General features: G+C 41.7%; 1 protein-coding gene across 2 annotated transcripts; it reads left to right on the forward strand.

Annotated features, from left to right (window-relative positions):
* Positions 1 to 708: 708 nt before the first annotated feature.
* Positions 709 to 16,968, forward strand: leng8 (leukocyte receptor cluster (LRC) member 8). Of its 2 annotated transcripts, none has more exons than XM_061775661.1 (15): positions 709 to 1,065; positions 3,173 to 3,308; positions 3,422 to 3,547; positions 3,627 to 3,704; positions 6,909 to 7,314; positions 8,081 to 8,234; positions 8,314 to 8,484; positions 8,596 to 8,835; positions 9,122 to 9,301; positions 9,392 to 9,686; positions 11,330 to 11,431; positions 11,509 to 11,577; positions 11,659 to 11,788; positions 11,859 to 12,066; positions 13,957 to 16,968. In XM_061775661.1, the coding sequence occupies exons 1-15, from the start codon at positions 1,013 to 1,015 to the stop codon at positions 14,117 to 14,119; spliced, it is 2,511 nt and encodes an 836-aa protein (XP_061631645.1). In that variant the 5' UTR covers positions 709 to 1,012; the 3' UTR covers positions 14,120 to 16,968. The 2 variants fall into 2 exon arrangements, with proteins under 2 accessions (XP_061631645.1, XP_061631646.1); XM_061775662.1 differs by having other exon boundaries at positions 710 to 1,065; positions 9,143 to 9,301.
* The last annotated feature ends 238 nt before the right edge of the window (positions 16,969 to 17,206 follow it).

The raw sequence follows: 17,206 nt of genomic DNA on the forward strand, positions 1-17,206 counted from the left end.
CATTTCGGGGCAAATTCCTGGCTCCGTCCCTGCTCCGCAGATCCTGGGCAGATTGGCAGCACATAACGGCTAAAATCTGATTGGACAAAAAAAATCTCAACACCCGCAGGAATTATTTAGTTTGTTGTCTACTGTCTAAAAATATTTTTGCATTATTATTTAGCATAAAACAAATAGTGCCAATGCTGCAATATATTGTCTATGATATAAATTAATACCTTTCACACTTAATAGAATAGATATGCAACATCTTATTTAAACTTTTTTTTTTAAATGTAGTGCAGTACTTTTTTTTACGTTGTTCATTTCATGTTAGGACTAAAATCTCAGCCTCTATTTTTTTTTTTTAAATTTTGGTCATTATGGTGGTACTTTAAGAGCTAAATGATTTTTTGAGGTGGTACTTGGAGTAAAAAGTATAAGAACCACTGGGGTAAAAAGTACAGATATCTATATCTTTCAAGATGAAGGGAGTAAACAGAAAAAGTTCGTCAGCTAGAAAATCTAGTTAGTACAGTAACTATTTGTACTTTGTTATTTCCCAGTTCCCACCCGCTAGTTTAATGAGAAAATATGACCGAATTCCAAATGATTACATGATTAACGTCCTTGGTCAAATTTTCGCGTTTTTAAATAACTGTTTGGAAGCATCCGAGTCCGTTAAATAGAGACGAAACAGTGACGCATTTCCTGCCACTACGCGTCACAAGGATTGGCGTTTTGCCGAGCTTCCATTTTATATTCGTGAACCTAGGCAGTCCAACTTTTTTGGGGACGACGGAGTCCATTCTATCCCATATGGTGCTCTCCGTTAGATTTATACATTAAATTAAATTAGAGTAAAAGCTACAGTCACGTTCTCGTATACAGACAGTGAAGTTCATTGACGGGTGACTTGCCGTTTTCTTCCTCTACACGTTAGGATTTAGCCCAGGTAGCTAACAGTGTTAGCCTAGCTCCTGTGCGAGCTAGCGAAAAGGAAGCCGTCCTAGCTAGCGTCAAGCTAGCTTTGATGAGAGGCGAAATGGCGGCCAACACGGCACAAACAGCCCCGAAAAATAACTGGTATGTAACACTTCTCCAGGAAATAAGACACGCATGTTTGGATATAATATCACACTGAGCTGTGTTTGGGACACCTCGACGGGAGAAGCGTTAACATTTTAGCATAGAAAAAGGTTGATGACGAGCACGGTTCAACTAGTAAACGGAAATGAAAACATACCAACGATATTTATGCTGACCTGTTTTTTCATTAAAACATTTTCAATCTTTGTTTGTGTAGGGTGTCCACAAAGTATCTTTTCGATGTTTTTGTTACAGAAACAATTCACGAGATTGTAATTAGATTAGTTTTATATACGCAGTGGTTTTCTAAGCCTTTAATCCAATTGCAACTGTATATGGTAATAGCTTCCTAAATAAAGCATTTCCAGACTGGTGGATTGGAAGGGTATGGCCCAATTCCCTGGCCATCTCATGCAATAGATAGCACTTTTTTTTTATATGGACTTATGCTAATGATAGTGATCAAAGAAACGGGACATGGATGACCTGAAGAGAGCAAGTCTCCTTAACATTTAATAGCTAGACTGGATATCTGTGGAAGATATCTGTAATTCATTTTTGCCTAGTCATTTAGAACATTAGTGATATCTGTAACTTGAATCCTCCTATCCACAATGAGCATTTCTGATATCTGCAACGTCATTTCGCCTAGGACAAATGTCACTTTTGCCTTTCATTGTGTATGTGTATGGAGTTTGTCATTACAGATATCTACAATTCAATTCCGGATATCCACTATGTCGTTTGCGGATATCTGCAGCGGTATTGTAGATATCTCTACCTTTTGATATATCTACAATTTGATTCTGACTAGTAGACTTTACACCGATTTTATCGACCTGATCTGTATCGGCCGATAATTAGCATTTTATGCTGATCAGCTTTAATGTCAACATTCGTCGATCCGATCAGCGATGTCATTGATGGCTCCGCAAAAGACATTTACTACTAGCACTGACGGTTGTATGTAATCATGCTCTAAAGTTTCGGTGGGTGAAGTAATTTAATTACAATGAAGTAATTTAACTACAGTAAGTTACCACCCATTATTTCTGTCATGTTGTTTTGACCTGACTGATTAGAATACACAATCTGATTAGAGCAGTGATTTCCAAACTTTATGGAGCCAAGGAACATATTTTACAATTGAAAAATCTCACAGCACACCAACAAACAAAAATGCCACAAAAAGTGGATACATTAATTACTGTATTTACTTCCTGCCATCTAACAGAAGACCATTCATTTGTTCTGTCTGTCACTATGCCTAGACACATTCCTCCATCTTGTGATCGGATCGGTGATCGGTTTCTTAAACTTGCTGATGGGTGATCGGCCCCAAAAATCCTGATTATGTAAAGCCTACTGACTAGTCATAATTCAAGTTCAAGATATCTCGAATTCAGCTCCATTCAAGATATTTACATGTCCATTTCGGATAGTCAAAATCAAATTTTAACGAGATGAAATGAAAATGTAGATCTCTTAAACTGGATTTATGGACAGTTATCTAATTGTAGATATCTGTAATGCACAAGCGGATATCTGGAATTGTAGATATCTGTAATGATGACCCCATACACAATGATTGGCAAATGTGACGTCATTTGGCCTTGGTGAAATGACGTTGCAGATATCTGTAATTCAATTTCGACTAGGTGAAACTGAATTAAAGATCTGCTGTTTTGACTAGTCAAAATTCGGTTACAGATATCTTGAATGAAAATTTCGACTATTCAAAATGTAATTACGACTAGTCAGAATGATGATGATGTTATCTACAACGTTAATTTCGGATCGTCAAACTTAGCTTTTAAATGTTAAAAAGGCTTGCCATAGAGCACTGCAACCAGAAAATATACCAATAAATTGACCACACTCTTGTTTAGTGCAACTAGTGGTGCCCATAAAGAGGTGTATTAAATGAGGGGGCGGGTCTTCTATATCCACTCTGTATTTTTTATTATAAGCCACAAATGTCTATTCATTTCCTTGTATAATTTGTTAAATTGTAATGAGACGTTATTGAGAAGCCTCACATGTTCTTCATTATAGAAGTTACTCTGCTTTTACTGCTCCTTACTAAGTCTGGTTTGGATGACAGGTCTTACGGTGGTGGCGCTGTCGAGAACCATGTTCAAGAAAACCCAGAATGGGAGAAAGCAAGGCAAGCACTTGCTTCAATTAGCAAGAGTCAGAGCAATGCCAAGACAACACAAGCCAACCGAGCAGCAGCTGAGGTAAGTCAGCCTTGTCTCTCCTTTACTTTGTAAACCACAGTAGTGATGTTTACAACATAAAAGTGCATTTCATTCCTCCCGGTGCTTATCATAATGCAAGTACAACTTGTCAGTTTCAGGCAGGCGTGAACGACGCTGCCGCCATGCAACAACAGCAATATTATCAATGGTACCAGCAAAATCAGCCTCAGTATCCAGGATACACATACCCCTATAACTACTACTACCCCATGAATCCGGTAAGCACTCACCTGAATGTCAATAAAAACAAAAGGTGCCCCTTATGTAACATGATAACATACTGTACTTTCTTTACAGTATGGAGTTGGATATCCACAAAATCAGTATGCCGTTCCCCCAGGTCCTTACCCAACACCGCCAACCTCAAATGGACAGGTATGAAATGTAGAAGACAATTTATTTTGGGTATTGTCTCACCATCTCCTTATTTCCCCCTTAGTATGATTAATTACTCAGTCTTGCTTGTAGATGAAAATTAAAGTAGCAGGCAGTAGCAGAACATTGCGGTTTTGTACTTGTGTAAACATAAGTGGGGGCGGCTGTGGCTCAGTTGGTAGAGCTGGTCGTCCAGTGACCTAAGGGTCACCGGTTCGAATCCCGACTCCCAACTGTCTGCATGTCGAAGTGTCCTTGGGAAAGACACCGAACCCTTAATTTCTCCCAGTGGGCCTGGCAGCGCATTGCATGGCAGCAACCGCCCATTGGTGCATTAATGGGTACATGTGAGGCTTTGTGAAGCGCTTTGGGCACTGTGATGGTGTAGATAAAGTGCTATATACAGTGGGTACGGAAAGTATTCAGACCCCCTTAAATTTGTCAACTTTTTTTATATTGCAGCCATTTGCTAAAATCATTTACGGTATTTGACGACAACATGACAGTCAGATGTCAAGTTGGCCTCCCCTTGATTCTGGTGACATTTGGTGACTAAAAAGTACATGAGGAGGCTTACCCTATTTTCACGACCATAAGGCGCACTTAAAAGTCTTAAATTTTCCCCAAAATGGAAGGGGGCCTTATTATGTGGCACACCTTATGTGTGCACAGAGTTCCAAAATCTGTAAATGTTGTGTAACTTGGATGAGCGCTGCGCTTGACTGACTGGGAGCATTTCCTGCCGACACGCTGCTTATATAGAGGAAAGACGGACGTGATTGAGGACAGCATGCGGACGTTAAAGGGGGAAGGGTGCGCGTGAAAGCGGACGCTAAAGGCACGCCCCCAGTAGGTATATAGTGCCGGTATGTGCATTGTGCAAAACATCGGCTTGGGTAAGGACCCCCAAAAATGGCACCTACGAAGAGACGCGCTTATAGATTGTGGATGCCTGATTGTGGATGCCTGGGCTAAGATATCTGCTTTGACTGTTGTCTGAGCTTTCGCGAAAGCCGGCATCATTGCTGAACAGCCCCCCGGCAACGAGACTGACTCCCACAATGACGAGAGGGAACCTGGCATGTTTGATGGAGAACTTGCCCAGCGGTTCATTTCGGATACAGAAGATGAGGACTTTGATGGATTTGTGGATGAGGATTGATAAAAAAAAATAACGTGAGTACATTGTTAAATACTTCAATAAAGTACAACCGAACTCAGTTTTGCTCCCGCTGCCTTTTTAAAAACATGTGAGCATGCATGCTTGCGTATGTTTTAGCGTGCATACATACTACCGCATGTTTTAAGGTAGAGTATGTTTTACCATGCCTACGCCTAATAATATGGTGCGCCTTATGTGTTAAATACAGAAATAGACCCCGTAACTGAGACTGCGCCTTATAATACGGTGCACCTTATGGTCGCAAAAATACGGTAAGTTATTTTTCCACATTAATGTACACACAGCACCTCATATTGACATAAAAGAAAACTGAATTGTTGGCATTTTTACAGATTTATTAAAAAGGGAAAACTGAAATATCACACATCCATAAGTATTCAGACCCTTTGCTCAGTATTTAGGTGAGGTACCCTTTTGAGCTAATACAGCCATCTTTTTGGGAATGATGCAACAAGTTTTTCATATTTGGATTTGGAGCATTTGCCATTCCTCCTCGCAGATCCTCCACTTCTGTCAGGTTGGATGGTGAACTTTGGTGGGTAGCCATTTTCAGGTATTTCCAGAGATGCTCAATTGGGTTTAAGACAGGGCTCTGGCTGGGCCATTCAAAAACAGTCACGAAGTTGTTCTGAAGCCACTCCTTCTTTATTTTACCTGTGTGCTTAGGGCCATTGTCTTTTTCAAAGGTGAACCTTCGGCCCAGTCTGAGGTTCTGAGCACTCTGGAAAAGGGTTTCGTCCAGGATATCCCTGTACTTGGCCGCATTCATCTTTTCTTCGATTGCAACCAGTCTCCCTGTCCCTACAGCTCAAAAACACAACCACAGCCTGATGCTGCCACTACCATGCTTCACTGTTGGGACTGTATTGGACATGTGATGAGCAGTGCCTGGTTCTCTCCACACATGCCACTTAGAATTAGGCCAACAATTTCTATCTTGGTCTCATCAGACCAGAGAATCTTATTTCTCACCATCTTGGAGTCCTTCAGGAGTTTAAAAAAATATATAATTTTTAAGCAAACTCAATGCAGGCTTTCATGTGTCTTTCACTGAGGAGAGGCTTCCGTCCGGCCACTCTGCCATAAAGCCCCGACTGGTGGAGGGCTGCAGTGATGGTTGACTTTCTAGAACTTTCTCCCATCTCCCGACTGCATCGCTGGAGCTCAGTCACAGTGATCTTTGGGTTCTTCTTTACCTCTCCCACCAAGGCTCTTCTCCCCCAATTGCTCAGTTTGGCCAGAAGGCCAGCTTTAGGAAGGGTTCTGATCGTCCCAAACGTCTTCCATTTCAGAATTATTTTTTTTGTAACCTTGGCTAGATCTGTGCCTTGCCACAATTCTGTCTCTGAGCTCTTCAGGCAGTTCCTTCGACCTCATGATTCTCATTTGCTGACATGCACTGTGAGCTGTAAGGTCTTATATAGACAGGTGTGTGGCTTTCCTAATCCAGTCCAATCAGTATAATCAAACACAGCTGGACTCCAATGTAGGTGTAGAACCATTTTAAGGATGATCAGAAGAAATGGACAGCACCTGAGTTAAATGTGTCACAGCAAAGGGTCTGAATACTTATGACTGTGTGATATTACATTTTCTTTCTTAATCAGCAAAAATTTCAAGTTATGTTTTTTTCCTGTCAATATTGGGTGCTGTGTGTACATTAATGAGGGAAAAAGTGAACTTAAATGATTTTAACAAATGGCTGCAATATAACAGAAAAATCTAGGGGGTCTGAAAACTTTCCGTATCCACTGTAAGTTCAGTCCATTTTTTTTTTTTTTTTTTTTTTTTTTTTTTTTTTTTATATATATATACAGAACACACTTGTTCACAAGGTAGGTCATGTAGTCAAAAACATTTTCTCAGCTTTTACGGTATATCTGCATGTTGTTCTGTTGTGATCCTACAACCATAAAAAAGCAGTCTGTTTTAACTTAAGGAAATACTCTGCAAGTCTTACACAAGGTTTTGTCATAGCTGGCTCGTCTTTTTGCCTAAAATTATCTTATTTCTTTCCCAAGCCACCTCCAGTACCTGGAATGGAAGACCAATCCCCCAACTACCCCTCTCAACCCCCCTCTACTCCTCAGCCACCCCAAAGCCCAACCACCTCAGAAAAAACACCCGCTCCTCCACCCCCACCTCACCCACCCAATTCTCAATACCCACCTCCGCCACCGCACAGTGCTTACCATTCCAACAATTCCATGTCATATCCACACGGGGATCCCAACCAGATGCAGGTTTACAACTCTTGCCCTGGAAGGCCCAACTACGGAGGAGGCTTTCAGGCCCAGAACAATTTTCAACCTCCACAGAGTCCATCCCAGCAGCAAGCAGGGCAGTACGGAGCAGGAATAGGCAGAGGAGAGGCTAATAAACCTAAAAGCCAAAACCAAGGACAACAACTCTGGCATCGTATGAAACGTAAGAGTTATACCAGTCATAAAAGTGACCTTTATCACAAAAAACTTGTAGTTTTGTTTTGAATTGGACAAAAATCGGTTTACTGTGAACCCGTTTATCACGAGACGTGATCCAGGCAGCTCCAGTATTAAAATACACTTCACACATTAAAATGCAATTTATTAAAACACATTTAGAAAAATAATCCAGTGCCTCTTTTCACTCTCTTACTTGAACAATTCTCCAAATATGTGGCGAAGTGTGTTTGCTTCAAGCTATTACTCCCAGTTTAGGTTTTCTTTAAAACTGACACATAAAATGAAAGGGAATTAAACGTAGAGTTGAAACACCAAACTGTTCAACAAAACTAGAATTTGTGTAACAAAAATTAGCATATATGCTAAGGTAATTAAACCTTCCAACAACAGCTGCTTAACACACATAAAGCAACACTACATCGAACAGCATACAACAATAATCACAGGCATATATTATCTCTGCGGATATAGCGAATATCAAAACAGCAAAGCATGGTACTGTACACTGAAGAAACTATGCTATGCTTTTAACTATGCTGCATCTCTTCCAGTTGGCCTCAGATACCGAGCATGTTGTGGCACAATGTGGTATTACACTGAAGGTGCCCAACTCTAAAATACGGTCTTGCCTTTATACTGTAAAAACAAATTATAAAAAGCAAAATCTGGTATAGCAGGGGTGTGAATGGTGAACCGTAACATAGCAGGGGAAACATTACTTTGTTTTCATGACATTTTTGTCACCACAGAGTCACCTGGCACTGCCCCTATGAAGTTCAATATTCCCAAGAGGCCTTATCAGGTCACCACTTCTAACCAGGCATTCTCACCAAACGAGCAGCCTGCTGGACTCAATCCAGCCCCATCCTCTCCAGTGAATGCCAGCGCTGCACCTCAGACACGGTACCAAACGGACCTGCTGCTCAGGACTGTTTTTACTATTTGTTAGACAATGGTCTGACCTACTAACATATATCCCCAGACCCCAGGACTGGCCGCCAGCCATGAAGGAGTACGTACAGCGCTGTTTCACAGCCTGTGAGAGTGAGGAAGACAAAGATCGCACAGAGAAGGTGCTGAAGGAGGTTCTGCAGGACCGTTTAAAGGATGGATCCGCTTACACTATCGACTGGGACCGTGAACCACTGCCAGAGTAATTACAGAAAACTCCTGAAACTGTCTCGTGTCATGATGATAGTGATTTTTTTTAAATTATTTTTTTATATAACTGATTGCTTGAGATTTTTGTCTTTTAAATTTGTAGTTTAAAGGGTAAGCAGTCTCGCTGGCATGCCGTCCCGAGATGTGTTGACGCTTCAGTGAGTCGAGGTGGAAGTACAGCAGCTGCGTCGCGAGGCAGGGGTGGAGGTCAAAGATTGGGTCACTACAGGAATATCTTTTCTCAGCGCAGTCCCTCTTCCAGTTCTTCACACTCCTCTTCGCGCTCCCCCTCCCCAGCCCCCGGCAGAAACCGCGACCGGGGCAACCAAAGACACCGGCGCAGGTAAACACTTTAACAGACCCCAATGCAGCTTTTCCCGACCTCAGTTGATCCAAAGCATGTCATGCTGACAGGTGGATACACATACCGGTACACATTCTGCCATCTAGTTGAAGAGCATTTAATTGTTCTTCCCATCACTATATACATTACGGGCATAGACAGATGAATATAGATGTATAATTTCCCACGGCACACCTGATGATGTCTCATGGCACACTGGTTGGGAATCACTCCCCTAGTCTCTTTTGTCTTTTTTTTTTTTTTTTTTTTTTTTTTTGTGTCACAGCCAGTCTATTCTTCTACCCAGCGATTCTGGCTCACAGTCAGACAACAGCCTTTCCAGTGATCTCCGACCTCAGCTGTCGAGACGAAACCAGAAAGGTGGTCGTGGGCGTGGCAACGACAGGGATCGAGGGCATGCGGGGGAGAGGGGGCGAGGAAGAGGCGGTAAAGCTAGGGGCAGGAGGTAATGGCAAAATTGTCTTATTCTGATGATGTACCTCCTCATGCTATTACCATATAACATTTGGAATAACTCGGCCCTTCCATTTCTTAGAAACATGGATGACTCCAATACACCTGGTGGTAAGAAGAGAAAAGGTGGAAATGCTGGTTTGGATTTCCATGAACCTGACAGGGAAGCCAAGAAGCAGAGCAGAGCAGCACGCTTCCAGAAGCAGCTTCGCTCTGAGCCCCTGGTGCTGTCTATTAACTCTCTGGACCTGCCTGATGGGACACAGGAGGGCCTCAGCTGGGAGGACTGTCCCATTGTTGGGACATGTCAGGACATCACAAAATCTTACCTGAGGCTCACCTGTGCCCCAGACCCCACCACTGTTCGCCCTATTCATGTGAGTTTTCAGTCATCTTTTTTGATGTATTGCAAAGTCAACCCCTGTTTATCGTGGGCAATGTGTTCCAGACCCACCTGTGATAGGTGAAAATCTGTGAGCTTGAGAGACCCCCCCCCCAAACAAAAAACAAAAACGCAATGGCACATTTTTAAAATGGTTTTACCCCTCCCACATGATTTCATTGTTGGGCCCATTCTCCTTTTCCTGTCAAGAAGTAGGAGACTATTGTAGATCATCACTTTGAGGAAATGAAAAGAAATACACTTAACTCGCACATTTCTACAAATAAGAAGGCAAAGTGTACTTGCTTCAAGCTTTTTGTCACTCCCAGGTAAATTTTATTGTAAAATTGACATGAAACAAAAGAGAATTAAACATTGTATTTAAACATCAAAATGTTAAAAAAACAAAACAACAAACATATTCCATCTAATGAAAGTCTGCTACCTTAATGCTAACATGCGAAACGCCATACGCGGACTATTGGAAATTGGCATAGATGTTACAGTAATTGTAAACTCGGGATGCACGATAGACTTTTCCCCCCCACTGATATACGGATAATTTGCCGCTTCTCCAAGCTGATACCAAGCATCAACACAACCGCATATAATAGTACCCTCTGCTCTGTGGGAACAATGACAAAGGGGTTGACAGAGCTGTCAAATGTTACAGAAAGTCTGTATTTTGTAACGGAAATCACTCATTACGGTAGTAACACTGATTGTTCCAGATATTGAAACAAAAAAATTGTTAGGAGTTACTGGAAAAAAATAAATCCAGCATCTGACGTTACAGGCGCGTCCACATTGAACAGCAGGTTTGCGCACGCTATTTTATTACGCCTCCCGGCTGTCGAGCCACGCAGGGGAAAGTTCTCTTTGCATCCGGTGTCAATGCATTGTAAGTCACTGAGCATCCATGGTAGCGAATAAGCTACACTTCTTAGCATGCTTCTTACAAGTGTCACGATGGGAGGATGAGCAGTGGATAGGCAAAGACTATGTCAAAGTCATGGTAATTCCTAAGATATTGTTACATGCAGTAGCAAAACATCGGAATAAGTGATTTGCTGATACGGTACACGTCGGTCTGGCTGGAACCGCATTTTCGCAGAGAGTAACCAACGTTGAACAACAAACTAACAGGCCAATTATTACGCGTTTAGAGATATAATTATAAAATAATAGACGTCCACACAGGTCGCCGCATCTGAACTGGAAATGAATTAGTACGTCACTGCATAATTCACTCCAGAATGTGGGCTGGTTAAAAGTACATTATTATTATTAATAAATATTTGTAATATAAGAGAACCTTTTAGTCCCACAATGGAAAATTTGCATCCTTTCAGCAGCAATTGTGGATATAAAAAATATAAATGTGATATAGATAGCATGGCATACACTATTACAGGAATCAGTAGGAGTAACTTGAAGACCTTCTTTGCTTTTTCTTGGTCTTAATAACATGTAAAATTTGTTCGTATGTCTGAAATTTTAAATATCTGCACTATAGCAGGGTTAGGACGGATGGACCTCGATATAGTGGGGGAACACTGTAGTAGGTCATAAAGGGGATTTTGTGTAGGAAAATAAGAAATGATCAAGTGCAAACTCTTTTGTTTCTCTGCCCTGCAGGTGTTAAAAAAATCTTTACAGGCTGTGAAAGCTGACTGGAAAACCAAACAGGACTACCCTTACGCTTGTGAACAGATGAAGTCCATACGACAGGACCTCACGGTTAGTTTCCATCACATTTGGCATGCTTTTTGTTTCTTTTTTTTCCTTTAAGTAAAAGTTGATCATTTTCTTCACAGGTCCAAGGAGTTCGTACGGAATTCACTGTGGAAGTGTACGAGTGTCATGCACGCATTGCCCTGGAAAAGGTGAGACTGCTCACTTAGCAGAATGAAAGCTTTGTTTTAGTGAGTGTCATAATGAAACTAAAAGACCATGTTTTGTATCAGGGCGACCATGAGGAATTCAACCAGTGCCAGACGCAGCTGAAGGCCCTCTACAAGGACAACCCCTCAGAGAACGTCGGAGAGTTTACAGCATATCGCTTGTTGTACTACATCTTTACTAAAAACTCTGGAGGTATGGTCATCACAGACACACTTCTTTCCATTTGATTTCCCATTTGAATCCCATTTCTTCCCAACCACAGATCTTATCACTGAGCTGGTGTACTTGACTACGGCACTGAAAGCGGACGTGTGTGTTGCTCACGCTCTCGCTCTCCGTGCTGCCTGGGCTCTAGGAAACTACCGTCGTTTCTTCAAGTTGTATCAGGAAGCTCCGCGCATGGCTTCATACCTCATTGACAAGTTTGTTGAAAGGGAACGAAAGGTTGCACTTCGGGCCATAGTAAAAACGTAAGACATTCTACCGTGAAAAATATACAGTGAACCCCTGTGATTATTAAATTACGCGATGAGACTATAAAAAGTTGATAGTTTTACCCCTAACACTCACTTCATTCACTGCCAGCCATTTTCAAAGCAAACTTTCCCGTTTTGCCAACAATTTGCCAGAGCATTTTCTCAAGACACAGAATACTGTGTTCTGTGACAATATAAATATCAAACTTACCAAAAGGGGCTAGACCCTCTTCTTTCACCAGAAATAATTTGTTTATACAGTGGTGTGGAAAAACTGTTTGCCCCCATTCCTGATTTCTAAATTTGTTGCATGTTTGTCACACTTAAATGTTTCCCATCAGCAAACAAATTTAAATATTAGTCAAATACAACAGAAGTGCACACGTGCAGTTTTTAATTAGTTTTTTCTATTAAGGGAAGGAAAAAAATCCAAACCCACATGGCCCTGTGTGGAAAAAAGTGATTGCCCCCTAAACCTAATAACTGGTTGGGCAACCCTAAGCAGCAACAACTGCAATCAAGCTTTTGCAATAACTTGCAATGAGTCTCTTACAGCGCTGTGGAGGAATTTTGGCACACTCATCTTTGCAGAATAGTTGTAATTCAGCCACATTGGAGGGTTTTCAAGCATGAACTGTTTCTTTAAGGTCATGCCAAAGCATCTCAATAGGATTCAGGTCGCGACATTGATTAGGCCACTCCAAAATCTTCATTTTGTTTTCTTCAGCCATTCCAATGTGGAGTTTCTGGTGTGTTTTGGAGCATTGTCCTTCTGCATAGCCCAAGTTCGTTTCAGCTTGAAGTTGCGAACAGATGGCCTTACATTCTCCTTAAGGATTTTTGGTAGACAGCAGAGTTCATGGTTCCATTTATCACAGTTTATCTAGTCTTCCAGGTCCAAAAACAGCAAAACAGCCCCAGACCAACACACTACCTCCACCATATTTTACGGTCTGTATGTTCTTTTTTTTTTTTTTTTTTTATAAATGTGGTACTTATATGTCAGATGTAATGGGGGACACACCTTCAAAAAGTTCAACTTTTGTCTCGTCAGACCACAGAGTAATTTCCCTAAAGTCTTGGGATTCATCAAGATGAGTTCTGGCAAAATTGAGATGTGACTTAATGTTCTTTTTGCTCAGCAGTGGTTTTTGTCTTGGAACTCTGCCATGTAGGCCATTTTCCCCCCAGTCTTTTTCTTATGATGGAGTCATGAAGACTGACCTCAACTGAGGCAAGTGAGGCCTGCAGTTCTTTTGATGTTGTTCTGGGGTCTTTTGTGACCTCTTGGATGAGTCGTTGCTGGGCTCTTGGTAATTTTGGTCGGCCGGCCACCCTCGGAAGGTTCACCACTGTTCTGTTTTTGCCATTTGTGACTTTATAACCTTTCCCATCCACACTGATGATCTCAATTACTTTCATTCTCATGTGATCCTAAATTTCTTTAGATCTCGGAATGATGTCTAGGTTTCTAGGATCTTTTGTGTTTCACTTTGTCAGTCAGGTCCTATTGTGGCAGTATCAGGCCTCAGTGTGGCTAAGAAATTGAACTTGGGTATGATAAACCACAGTTATGTTTTAACAGTGGAGGACAATCGCTTGTCTTTGACCAATATTTCAGTTTGTTTGATGATGAGAAACAAGTGTGGCAAAAATGCAAAATATAAGAAATCAGGAAGGGGCCAAACACTTTTTCACACCACTGTACCCTTTTCTGTTCTTGAGTTATCAGCAGTAGAATGTTTGGATTCCAGTTAACAAATATAAACTTGCATGGCAGTAAATTAAATAAAAATGTGCGAGAACCAGGGGGTTCACTGTACTTGTAAACATGAAACCGAAACACACTGACGTTCTGATGTTGATTTTTCTTCTTGTCCACAGATTTAGGCCCGATTTGCCGGTGGAGTATGTGCAATCCACACTAGGCTTCCCTGCTTTAGACTCCTGTATGGAGTTTCTTACTGGGTTGGGTGTCACATTCACCCCCTCAGACTCCCTAAGGATAGACTGCAAAAGCAGCACCACTGCTCTAGCTGCCTCCTGAGAGGGTGGGCGTAGTGGATTTCAAGGGTGGGCACATAGGGGGCAGTACAGATCCAGAGTATTGACTAAATGCAGTGAGTGCACTTTATGATACCTCAGCCAGTTCAGAAAGAGGCAGACCAACAACCATATAGAACCTATTTAGAACACTGATGAAATGTCCCGTAGGAGATGAAAGTTTAGAATCCAAGAGTCATTCAGCGAAGTTACACAGATGACACTGTCCTATGCACACAGCCAATTTGTTCTAATTACAATAGGGATGGCAGAAACCCCCAAGTTAACTTAAGATTCTCCCCAGCTGCTTCCAATAATGCAATACTTTAGAGGCCCAAAAGTCACACAGCCACACAAGGGAGGGCACTTTAGCGATGCTTCCTGTTCCATTAGCCCTGTCAGATGTCAACGCTAACAGTGTCCTGTTATGTTTTCTTCCTTCCCCAAGTCAACAGCTCCAAGACCGCAAGTCTCAAGAAGAAGAGATGCAGCTATTCTCAGTCATGTTTGAAGACCACAGAACCACATTCAATTCCAGAGACTGTGATACACACACAAAAAACGCGAAGACCCCCAGCGAGGTTAACAACAAGAAGAGGAGGAAGTTGTGGTTTGTATGCCCTGTCTACTACATGCCTGGTTCCTGAAGGTGTCTACACTTTGGCTTCTCATCCAGTTCCTTGTCCACAATCGCTTGAAGGAGAGTTTGGGACTCTTATTTCACTTCCTAGTTCAGTCACTGTCAAGTGACGTCAAGTCAGAAGGCAATGACTCTTGAGCTGGAGCTAGCATCTTCATTGTTCCCGCCTCCAACTCTGAAGCTCTCCTCCTACGGATCTTGAGGAGTCTGCTCAACCTCAGGTGGAAGCTCCTTACGCCGGATCTTCTATGGTGCTCGTCCCCTTCCTCAGCTCAGGAGGCGGCCACAGAATGTGGCCGTAGAAAGAGAGAGATGACGACGTGCGGTTTGTATGCAGTATTTATGGCTCTCGTTTTTGCGAATAAGGCTGGTAAGACAAGGACTCTGCGGAACGTGGCGGATGCCCACAAAATGTCATGAACTCCCCCGACCATCACCCCCCTCCCTCCAAATTAGAATTTTTTTTTCTGCGGGTTGGACAGCAGTATTTGGCCTTTAAATGTATGCTAGAAAAGACGCATGCTGCTGCAATGATGATTTTAAAAACATTAAAATAAAATGAATTTAGTATAACCATCAGTCTAAATTTCACAGGGACTGCTGTCTGAATTTCACTTTTTACCAATAGTCACGTAGCGATGAAATCTTTCAAATTACTCTTGTTCAGTCAAAATTAATGACATTGACATGGCAGTAGTTGGATTTCTTGAGTCTGCCAGAAAACTAGCCTGCACTCAAGTCTTACTCAAACATGCTAAAAGTACAGTCGTTAATACATTTTTATTTGAAAATTGTGAACTGTTGAGAGGCATTTTAAGGAACGCACTGAATGCATTTTTTTTCTATGAAAAATACTGTAAATATTGTATGATCTTTGCTGTGGTTCATTCTGCAGTGGTTTTGTAACATAGGTGTATCCACACATGGTAAGTGTTTAGTTTTCTATTGCTGTGTACAGAGCAGTGCTTCTGGTCCCAGTCAGCTTGAAAAAAACAAAAAAACAAAAAAAAATAAAAACACAACCAGCCCCCAAAAATGTAATGTTGGGGTGGGGAATCTGCGGCGCATGGACCATATTATGTGGCATGCGAGAACAATTTAAGTTCTAATGAGAGAGAAAAAGAACCTGTTGTAAAGCCCCAAAATATTTAAGCCGCAAATGTTCCCTGCCCATGACTTAAAACATTTTACCCAGCAATGTGCATTACCTGATGTGCAATTGGACATTGTAATTTGTGTCATGACAATTGATCTCAACATGTCTTCTTCCTCCCCCCCCCCCACCCCTTTTTGTTTTTGTTTTTGACCTATTCTCCTCCTTGCCCCCTGACCCACTCTGAACCCTTTCCTGAGGCGTTCCCCCCTTCTTCAGCCGTTCACACGGCTTACTGCATTGCAGGAGCGCACAGAGGAAAGATGAGGATGCTGAGTGGGTAAACCTCCTCCAGTCAACAAGCGGGAGAGTCACTGAGCAAGTCCAGTCTCACGCCTCTTGACAGCCAAGATATCTGTATGAGCCTCTCATGTGCAACTTGTGTGCTGTTTTTTTTTTTTTTTTTTTTTCTTCTTACCCCTCCCTTTAATTTAACATGGTAGTTAATATCCCTCAAGTTGTTTCTGTTTGTCCAATTTATTTTTTAAATGAAGCATTGTTTTCTGGTGAATAGTCCCGTTCGCGTAGTGAATTGCTTTATCTGCTGTTGTATGTTTAAGTCAAAATCTCAGCCAGGCCTTAACATGCACATTTGGAATGTTTTTGTTTCCCCTTCTGAAGCCTAAAACAAAAATGTTTTCAGTATTTTTGCTCCCATGTACTATTGATTACTCATCAGTCTTTTGTCACTTCCTCTTTGATATCTGCCTCTCAAAGCTCTACCCCAAGCCCATATGAACTTCTCATCTGCTCCCATTAACCTTTTCTCATCTTTTCTTTTTCCTCCCTCACTTAAGCTTTCTTTCCTCCCCCATGCATGATCTGTCTTTCACGCCTCTTCCTGCTCACTCATAGTTGTCATTCATTTTATGTTGAGTCTGTTGCTCTCACGGTAGTAAGTATGGACATTGCAGCTCACGAACATCTGTAGCTGAAGGTTATTAGGAGTGCATCACCTCTCTTCCTTCCACAAACACGTTTTGATAGCACCAGCACCTGTGTAAATATTGTGTACCTATCCTCTCTTTTTGAAGAATCTAATAAAAACAAAGGGCATAGAGTTATGCTGTCAACTTATTAAGTTATGCTGTGGTGGTGCAAATAAGAACGAGGGTTTGAGTTTGGCATCAAAGGTTTATTGCAAAATACCGAATATTACTTGTGGGTGTCACATGAGACACTTGAAATTTATTTATTTTGGACTTTTTTAACTTCACTGTGACATTTTGTACTGTTGGAAGTTGAAAGGATTTTTTTGGGAGTCATGAAAACCGACAGTGCTGTGCAAAAGTATTCTT

Source organism: Phyllopteryx taeniolatus, chromosome 6 (assembly GCF_024500385.1).
Source record: "Phyllopteryx taeniolatus isolate TA_2022b chromosome 6, UOR_Ptae_1.2, whole genome shotgun sequence".
Lineage (NCBI taxonomy): Eukaryota > Metazoa > Chordata > Actinopteri > Syngnathiformes > Syngnathidae > Phyllopteryx > Phyllopteryx taeniolatus.

What these genes read in the sequence shown, in the direction of transcription:
- leng8 (XM_061775661.1), top strand. Translation starts at nt 1,013, where the DNA reads ATGAGAGGCGAAATGGCGGCCAACACGGCACAAACAGCCCCGAAAAAT. An exon ending in AGCGCTGCACCTCAGACACG is followed by an intron (nt 8,235 to 8,313) that starts GTACCAAACGGA and finishes ATATATCCCCAG; the next exon opens with ACCCCAGGACTGGCCGCCAG. An exon ending in CACGCATTGCCCTGGAAAAG is followed by an intron (nt 11,578 to 11,658) that starts GTGAGACTGCTC and finishes GTTTTGTATCAG; the next exon opens with GGCGACCATGAGGAATTCAA.